General features: G+C 38.5%; 1 protein-coding gene across 1 annotated transcript in view; it reads right to left on the bottom strand.

Annotated features, from left to right (window-relative positions):
- Positions 1-6,200, bottom strand: part of tprn (taperin) — a 33,898-nt gene extending 27,698 nt beyond the window's left edge. Inside the window, exon 1 of the mRNA XM_016286592.1 lies at positions 4,047-6,200. Coding sequence (XP_016142078.1) covers positions 4,047-6,008 — 1,962 coding nt within the window. The 5' untranslated portion in view covers positions 6,009-6,200. The remainder of the gene's footprint in view (positions 1-4,046) is intronic.
- Positions 6,201-10,096: the final 3,896 nt, after the last annotated feature.

Here is a 10,096-nt window from a genome sequence, read left to right as displayed (position 1 = left end):
TACACTCTTAAAAATAAAGGTGCTTCAAAAGGTTCTTCAAGCGATGCCATAGAAGAACCCTTTTTGGTTCCACAAAGAACCATTCAGTCAAAGGTTCTTTAAAGAACCATCTCTTTCTTAGCTTTTTATAATCTGAAGAACCTTCTTTCGCCACAAAGAACCTTTTGTGAAACAGAAAGGTTCTTCAGATGTTAAAGGTTCTTTATGGAACCATTTAGACAAAAAGGTTCTTCTATGGTATCGTGAAGCACCTTTATTTTTAAGAGTGTAGCTATGGTTCGGACTTCCCTGTTCTCATGAAATTAGAATGCTTATTAACACTTTATAGTTATAGTTAATGTTATAGTAACTATAATGTTATAGTAAATGGCCCTCAAGTGTGATGTCTACTACACAGTAAAGAGACATGTTTTTTAAGGGTTTAAGACACAGGACGCATGCTTATATTCAACAGAAAGGAAAAATTTAACTACATTTAACTTGACACGGTGTCTTAAAAACAACAAAGGTGCAAGACTTTAGCATCACAAATCATCCTAGAACACAATAAACAAAAACCTATAAGGATTATGCATAATGACTGAAAACAATAACAGGAAAGTCAGTCGTTTTCTTGACATTTGTTGTTAAAGTACAAAAGTGCTGCTTTTGTGGTAGTAGTAGTACTGATGCTTATCAGAGATAGTTTACTGTGCAGACAGTCTAACACAACTAGCAGATAGAGGTCTAAAAACCTTGCAGGGTAAGTAGTCTCTAAATTCATCCCCAGTAGCATTAGAGCAAAAATTGTTCAAGTTAACACAAAAAATAGGGAACAAAAAAAAACAAGTACAACTCTAATTGACCAAGTTGAACATCTGGAATCATCCCAACTTTTAACACATGATATTAATCTAAACCTAGCTTGATATTAATCAGTTAGTTTACTGTGCAGACAGTCTAACACAACTAGCAGATAGAGGTCTAAAAACCTTGCAGGGTAAGTAGTCTCTAAATTCATCCCCAGTAGCATTAGAGCAAAAATTGTTCAAGTTAACACAAAAAATAGGGAACAAAAAAAAAACAAGTAAAACTCTAATTGACCAAGTTGAACATCTGGAATCATCCCAACTTTTAACACATGATATGAATCTAAACCTAGCTTGATATTAATCAGTAAAAAGTCCATGACTGTTTGCCAAGAACCACTATGCAGAGGAAGTGAAACAGATCGTTGCTGCTTGTTTGGTTTCCTGTTTTGCGATCGATTTTGACTGTGTTATGTAACAGGTCAAACAAATCTCAAGTATGGCCTTGCAAGTAACACATATTGACAGATATCCGCTCTATAAATTACAGATCCTACCTACATATTTCATATGAAATCAAATGGACAAAAAACAAAGGCTTCAAATGTAACCTTTTAGCAAAATGCAGTCAAGTATGGCCTTGCAAGTAACACATATTGACAGATATCCGCTCTATAAATTACAGATCCTACCTACATATTTCATATGAAATCAAATGGACAAAAAAACAAAGGCTTCAAATGTAACCTTTTAGCAAAATGCAGATATAGTACACTCTAAAAAATGCTGGGTTAAATACAACTTCCCTGAAGGGAAGATTAAACCAGTTTCCTAAGGTTTGCCATTTCACATTCCCTTCAGGATTCACAGTCAAGAGACCTAAAAGACCTTTATTAGACCTCAGTAACTCTGAGACTTGACTCCGAACAGAACACATGACTCATTTTCCGACGTAAATCACCTGACCTCCCTCAACCTTCTGGGTAGTAACCCAACCGCTGGGTCAAAACAACCCAATTGCTGGGTTTGTCTCTATTTTACCCAGCACTGGGTTGTATTTAACCCAGCATTTTTTAGAGTGTAGTAATTCAAACATTTTTTGAAGGGAAGATTAAACCAGTTTCCTAAGGTTTGCCATTTCACATTCCCTTCAGGATTCACAGTCAAGAGACCTAAAAGACCTTTATTAGACCTCAGTAACTCTGAGACTTGACTCCGAACAGAACACATGACTCATTTTCCGACGTAAATCACCTGACCTCTTCTGGCAAGTTCTTTCAAGTCTACATTTGGTTATAAATTTAAGTTGCAATTTGAGCACATTGTTGAGCCCTGGTTGTGTCTATAACAGGGCACAAACTACATAGCCCCAAATGGTATTTTCTATATTATTTGCATTAAGCATTTTCTAGATTGATTTCTATAGTTTTGTACTGTACTTCAAGTTGCCCTTCAAAATTTGTGAATGTCATTTCTTTAGATATCAAACCAAGTGGCTTCTGTTGTTTTCTAAGAAACAACACTTTTCTGAGCCATTTTTAGCTGGTGTTTTGTTTATTTTTAATGGATGAATGAAGTCAGTTCTCATCATATCCACACATTCCAGCCACGTCCATAGCAGAGCAAGCACAGGTGTTGTTCACATTAAATATAAACATCATCCACAAACGTTTGACAACCAAAGCATCCCGATAACTTTTGTCTTTATTATGAACGGTACATCATTTCAAGTGTGCTTATACAGTTTTTTTTTTTTTAGTGGCACTTGTTATGATATTCTGTTATCTAATGCAATATTCAGAATTTTTTTGGTGTGGCTATCCAAATGGGTTTCGCTGTATCCACCTGATCTATTTGTGCGTTATGCTGCATGATGTTGAATGTTGGTATTAATTATCATAATTGATATGATCATAACCATGAACACACTGGTTTGTAGCTCAGATAGTTTTACTGTTTAATGCACTTTGTTATTCTTCTAGTTATTAATAAATAATAAATCAGAAGTCTCACACATTCATAGAAAATAGCTTACTTCTGCTTTGCAAAATATGATGGACAGTACAGAATCTCCCTTACAAAGTTATAGGCTTGTTTGGTCTTGCATTGTTTTTATGAGATGTGTGTGGAAAATCCAAACAGCTGGGTTGACACATCTTGAATGATGCCGTGGTTAAGAATACAGTGAACCTTTGAACAGGTCATAAACACCCAGCAACTATCTGAAAAACATCTATAAAGCCTTTTTTGTGTATTTGCACAAATTCGCTTATACAGTTTTTTTTTTTTTAGTGGCACTTGTTATGATATTCTGTTATCTAATGCAATATTCAGAATTTTTTTGGTGTGGCTATCCAAATGGGTTTCGCTGTATCCACCTGATCTATTTGTGCGTTATGCTGCATGATGTTGAATGTTGGTATTAATTATCATAATTGATATGATCATAACCATGAACACACTGGTTTGTAGCTCAGATAGTTTTACTGTTTAATGCACTTTGTTATTCTTCTAGTTATTAATAAATAATAAATCAGAAGTCTCACACATTCATAGAAAATAGCTTACTTCTGCTTTGCAAAATATGATGGACAGTACAGAATCTCCCTTACAAAGTTATAGGCTTGTTTGGTCTTGCATTGTTTTTATGAGATGTGTGTGGAAAATCCAAACAGCTGGGTTGACACATGGTTAAGAATACAGTGAACCTTTGAACAGGTCATAAACACCCAGCAACTATCTGAAAAACATCTATAAAGCCTTTTTTGTGTATTTGCACAAATTTCAAACCTAAAAACAAACCTATACACAAAAGTTAAAGTCATTTTTAACTCATTAAGAACATAATAATTGATTTAATAAAGACACTTGCCAAGGAAAGGAAAAAGTTCATTCTTCTTAAAAGGATAGTTAACCTAAAATTGAAAGTTCTGCCATTATTTCCTCACCCTCATGTGGTGCCACAACTCGCATAACTTTGTTTCTCCAGTAGAGCACAAAATGGGATATTAGGCAGAATGAAAATGAAAAGTGACTGGGAGTGCCTAATATTGTCTTATGTGCTCCACAAAAGAAAGAAAGTGATACAGGTTTTGAATGACATCAGGATGAGTAAATGACGACAGAATGCCACTTCAAGCCACTTCATAAAGACATTATATTTCTTTAATACATGTCTAGTAACTAAAAAACCAATGCAGAACAAAGATCCTTGTAAGTGTCATTAGATATTATGCTAAAATATGATACTATATTTACCTTTTTTCCTGTTGAGCCAGTCTTGGAGAGGCAGGATCGCCCAAGAGAGAGGTAGCCCCCAATGACCACTATCTCCTCTGCAGCAGGGTAACGCTTTTTAATCAGGGTTCCCAGATGGGCATAAGGGGCCTGTGGTGTGCTCTGAGATTCATTGACAACTTCTGGGGTCTCAGCAGGGCCAGACTGGGCCTCGGGCCTCCGTTTCGGAACGACTGTAAACGTATTTCCTTTGCGCCTCTGTACCGCAGGGCTCAGGACAGGCGGCGTGGGCTCCACGACTATATCATCGATGTTTGTGATAGGCAGCTCATCATCCGGAGATGGGACTGGTTTGACGGGTGAGCCAATTGAGGGTGGAGAAGCTGGGGCTGGAGAGGTGGGTGTGGCAGGTGGGGTATGTTGCGGAGACGCTGTTTTGGCTTCTATGGTCACCTTTTCTGTAAGCTTTGGTGTGGAGGGTATGAAAGAAGCAGGTGAGGGGGTTGGCACTGCGGGCTCTAAAGCTGCCACACCCACCAGGGGTCGTGGGGATGGGGGGGAAAGAACAGGGCTGGATGGGGCGGTGCTGCCAGGTGACGAAATGGCCGCTCGACTCTTGGGAATGACGGTGAAGGAATTGCGAGACTGGAGTCGCAAGTTGGCGAGTGCACGGGCCTGTAGATCACCGGCCGGAAGAAGAGAAAGATCCGGGTGAGGGGACGGGCGGATCTCAAAACTGGGCGATAAAGGGGGTGATGTGGGGCTAGGAGTACAGTCGGCACGGGCACGGTGGCTCTCTGGAGAGCATGGCACCTTGGCTCTGGAGGCCCCATCTGTGCTGTCCCAGTCCCGTTCTCTAACAGGCTTGGACGGAGACCTCTCAGTGTCCTCCTTGGGATACACAGTGACACTTCGTCCCCCACTCCCCTCGAAACGTCTCCGTGCAGAAGATACTAGCTGAGGGGATCCAGAAACGGGTGAACTACTCTCTGAGCCACTAGGAGAGGCGTGATGATTGCTCATGGAAGACTGGACATTTTGGAAGACCTTACTGTGTGAAGAACCGGCCTGCGGAGATAATGGGCATTTTGGCACCACATCTGGCTTGGGTCTGGAGCTTGGCCTGATAGGACTGGAATCCAAGTCCAGGAGGTTTTCCGTGCTGCGTGACTTGGGCTGCAGCTTGCCATAATAATTCCTGTCAAATTTCTGTAGCATGCGACTCACCCTGCCTTGCCCCTCCAGCGGGGAGGAAGCCGGTCGTCCCAGCGTGCTGAGGTTCTCCTCGCTTTTACTAAGTGCAGTATCGTAAATGACCACTTCCTTCGCGCGTATCTCAGTAACCGGACTACCTCTTCGGTCCAACAGGTCATTGAGAGAGCTATAGCCGCTCACCGTGCCGTTCTGCTGCAGTTTCGATGCATGTTTCAAACCACATCCTTCCGAAAAGTACTCCGGGTCGGATTCAATGATGATGATATTCTCAGCGCGTATAGTCCGTATCCCGGGAACGCTGCCGTATAACTCGAGGATGTGCTGAACAGGTCGCGCGGCGTTCTCTTGGCTCTGACGCTTCTTGCGTTCTTTTTCCAGTTTAATGAATGGGTTTTCCTGCAGCGGACCCAAGCTCTCTTGCAATACCAGGCTCTCCTGCGCTCTGATGTCTCTCGCCGTTCTCTCCTCCGTGCGGCTCGGGTCCGCAGATGGCCAGTGCTCTTTTGTTTTCACCGGTGACAGATCCGGGCTTTTGGTCGCGCGCTTGGCAGCGGTAATGGTAGAGTTCGTGCTAGCATGTGCGCCGGTGATATCATCCTTGCTTTTGCTGGCCGTTACTTCGCCGTTAAGTCGAGATGCGACGGACTCGGCACCTGCTCCGCCGCCCTTCGCCTTTCTCCGCTCAAGGATCTCGCGTTTCCAGGCCGGCATCCTCGGGCTCTCCTGCCCTGGCTCTTGGCGAAGAACGCGGAGATCCCCGCCCGACATTATGGGAGAAACGGGTTTTATAGGGATACGTGTGAAACCAAATAATCTCTCGCTGTACCTGCAGCGCAGCGCCTCTTCTCACTCGTGCTCGTGCATCATTGCAGCCTCGACAATGTATCCTCAGATGATGATGATGATGTGCCAGTCTACCGACACGACCCCGCCCTCGGAAAGTGACGTCAGATTTTCGTCTCAGGGTGGACACCTCATTTGGTCATTTTGACTTGAGGCACACCTTTTGTTTCAACATATGCCCCGCCCCCTTTTTCTACTAGTGTGAACATTAAAGCGAGCCGTGTCAGTCAAACACAGCGAGTCCTGCCCTTTTGATATCTTTAACCCTTTCAGTATTTAGGAATGGTTTATGTCAGGGGTCACCGAGTTTGGTGAGCTCTGGTTTATGTTATGAATTGGCAAAACAGCGAGCTGTTTGGAGCAAGATCACAGGAAGCAAAAACATATTCATTTCTTGTGTGCTTGTGCACAATTGGCAAATAAAAATTAATTCTGAATTTAATAAATTATCTAGCCTATTTTAAATGTTGTATTATAATAATATCGATCATATGTAAATTGCAATACATTTTACATAATGGTTTCATAAGAAATAAAATGTAAGAAAACTGAATTAAATTTTTAAATATTGTAAAGCTGTACTGCTTAGTACAATATTACTATATTAAAGAATTAAAAATCTTTGTTAATAATACTGTCGAAAGCAACAAATACGAAGGCGACTGAGAGTTGAAATGTTCCCTCGACCATGCAACTACTATATTTGTCACTGTCATAATCCAGTTTTAATTCGAAAAAAAATGAAATGAAAATGAAAATAAATATAACTAAAATAAATAAATATAAGTGCAGATACATATGATTATAGTAGGCCTACTGTGTTTCGAATGCAACAAATACTGTGGTGACTGACACGATCAAAAACAGTATGTTTGAGAAAGGAATTTGAATAAAAGGTAGAATAATGCCATGTGATGGTGTGGTACAACTACTGTCCTCGTCACTCTCATAATCCAATTTTAATCAGATTAATTAAAGGGCACAGAAATAAAGATTATAGCAAGACATCATAAGTACAGAGCGTCAAGTTATTTATAGACTTGTTTATCCAAATACATGGCTGTAGCCTATTATGCACCTGGGAATTCTGTAAATTTAGATAACCTCATAATCAGGGACGGACGGCAGGGAAAAAACATGTTCATTTAAGATATGGGTGTACGACCTTTAGTACAATTGTTGCCATTTACAGCCACAATGGAATGCATGTCCACTTAAGACATTTCATTATTTCAAAAATGTCTAAACGTGTTCAAGGAAATTATTTTATGCTATCATAAACCAAGTGCAAAGTCCAAAAATAACATGGCTTATTATTAACAGTAACACAGCCTTGCTAACAGAAAATAAAGAAATGTTTTCTGTTTCTAATATCTTTTATATATTTATATATAAGTAATAGGAAGGTTGTTTACTAGATGTCCTTTATCCTTTTGGTTTAATGTTATATTAATATTAACCTTTTGATTTAATCTTATATATTTAATATAGATGTCATTTATACCTTTAGTTTAAGATAGGATATTGTTTTCACTTTAACAGTTAATTTTAATTAGAGCTAATTTCTCTTTAGAAGTTATATATTTTAGAAAACATGTTTCACTACATCCGTAAGGGTAATAAATCTGAAACTAGCTGCTCTTCAATGATATAATTGCACCCCAAACATCATAAAAACTATTTGTAAATGTATACTTAATTAAATTGCATGGTTTGTCCTGAGTGGAGCTCCTATAATGAGACAAATAAGAAATTGCAGGTTTAATTAAAACTGTAGTGCCATCTAGTGATTATTATAGGACGTACTTTTTTTCACATCAGCTTACTTTGAATTTTCCTCTCAAAAACATCAAACTAACTTTTCTAAATAAATAAATACATTTAGGTCACTTCAAGGCATGGTCATAACAAACCACGGAAGGGCAAGAGTGTTGAATGTTGATGGTTTATTTACAACTGTACAAATAACAATAAAAGGTAATAACACAGATAAAGCAACATTATTGACAGTATTCAGAAAAAATCAAGACCAAATATCTCAAAGCACTTAAAGACAATAATAATGATGATCAAAATCGGCACATTTTATAAACAAGCGAGCTGTCAGTTAGCATATGATGACGAGCACTAAATGTGCCAATAGTTTACTGAAAAAAACATTTTACCTGACAGATATCGTTCGCAGTGATGGTTGAAGACAAATATATTACCGCAAGCTACATTTTTAAAGGCTCACTAATGAACGGGTGGGTTGACAGCGGTGGATAAGCAAACCGTAATGAACACAAGCTAGCTGAGATGAGCTATTTACCTTCCAATAGTAGCCCGGGGAAATATCGCGAGATCTCAAATTCGAGTCGAGAGAAATATCGTGAGATCCGTATTTTCTACGGTGGCCGAGAGGCAAAAAGAGTAATGAAATCACAGAAAAGGGTTACGCGCCAGAATGACTACTAGCATGAAACTGAGGAATGATACAATGGGCGGGGCTTATCTGCCCCAGGCTCTTTTAGTTAGGCACTCATTATCAGTGTTGGGGGTAACGCATTACATGTAACGAGAGTTACGTAATCAGATTACTTTTTTTCAAGTAACTAGTAAAGTAACGCTTTACTTTTTAATTTATAAGAGAATATCTGAGTTACTTTTTCAAATAAGTAACGCAAGTTACTTTTTTTTCTCCAATTTATTAATTGACAGCTCTCCTGTCCACATGTTGAGAGAAATCAGAAGATGTTACTGTAGTTCAAAATAAATATGAATATGCATTAATTCATCTCACTCACAAAAAAACTAACAAATAAAAACACAGATTCCGTATTCCTCAAAATGAATAAAAACAAAGCAACTCAGAATATGACGCAAACCTGCAATAATTAAATGTTAAACAACACAAATATCCTTTATGTATTTAATCCCATTCTATTAACCAATGTCTTTGCTTCTGACCTTCGATGATCCAGTTCAACCGTACTAATAAGCAAAAGTTACTCTAGACAAACATTTGTGTCTTTTTTTAACTTTTTTTATTTTAAAAACAAACAAGCAAGCCCTGTCCAGATTTTAAAAGTAACGCAAAAGTAACGTAACGCATTACTTTCCATAAAAAGTAACTAAGTACTGTAATTAGTTACTTTTTTATGGAGTAACGCAATATTGTAATGCATTACTTATAAAAGTAACTTTCCCCAACACTGCTCATTATAAACATACATTTTCATATTTCTAACTCTGGCTGAATAGTTTCTATGAAGCATCATTCAAGTTCACCGCTAAAACAAATCAAATTAAAAGAAACTTAGACAGTGCTATCACGTGGTCCCTGTTCCTTTACTCCGCGCTGTTTAGGATTGCTCTTGTGATTTGATGATAAAGATTGAACATTATATAAAGCTAGCAGGAAGATGTTTTTATTTATATCTCAGGAACAAGAGAGTGACATTTAAATATTTACCAAATAACACTTTAAAACGTATTGACATTTGATTGTAGGTAGAAGAAGAATTTGCCTTCCTGAGCCAGCAAGCAGTGTACATTCCAAGATTTAAGACGAAAATAAGTTTAAGGTTAAATGACAAATTGTCTGTATATTCTACAGAATTAACTGCTATAATAGTAGAATTGCAGTGGGTAGAACAGATTAAGCCGACTGTAATTTGCTCAGATTCTTCATCAGCTCTTAAAAGTATATTGTCGACAAAAACTGATAGAGAAGACCTGCTAGTAGAAATGTATACATTACTGTACAGACTGAAAATAGATGGTATAATCGTTTACTTTTGTTGGGTACCGGCACATATTGGGATAGTAGGGAATGAAACAGCGGATAAGTCAGCAAAAGCAGCTTTAAAGAAAAACTTGGTGGATGTTAAGGTACCTCTGGGAAGGAATGAGATAAAATCAGTAATTAATAGGGAAATAATAAGAATATGGCAACAAAGATGAGAAAATAGCAGCACAGGTAGGTGGTATTATAGTATTGTAAAACCAGTAGGGAAAAAAGAACAGTTTTA

Source organism: Sinocyclocheilus grahami, unplaced genomic scaffold (genome assembly GCF_001515645.1).
Source record: "Sinocyclocheilus grahami isolate Dianchi unplaced genomic scaffold, SAMN03320097.WGS_v1.1 scaffold212.1, whole genome shotgun sequence".
Lineage (NCBI taxonomy): Eukaryota > Metazoa > Chordata > Actinopteri > Cypriniformes > Cyprinidae > Sinocyclocheilus > Sinocyclocheilus grahami.
Note: the sequence above shows the minus strand (reverse complement) of the source record. Positions and strands in the feature narration are given on the sequence as shown.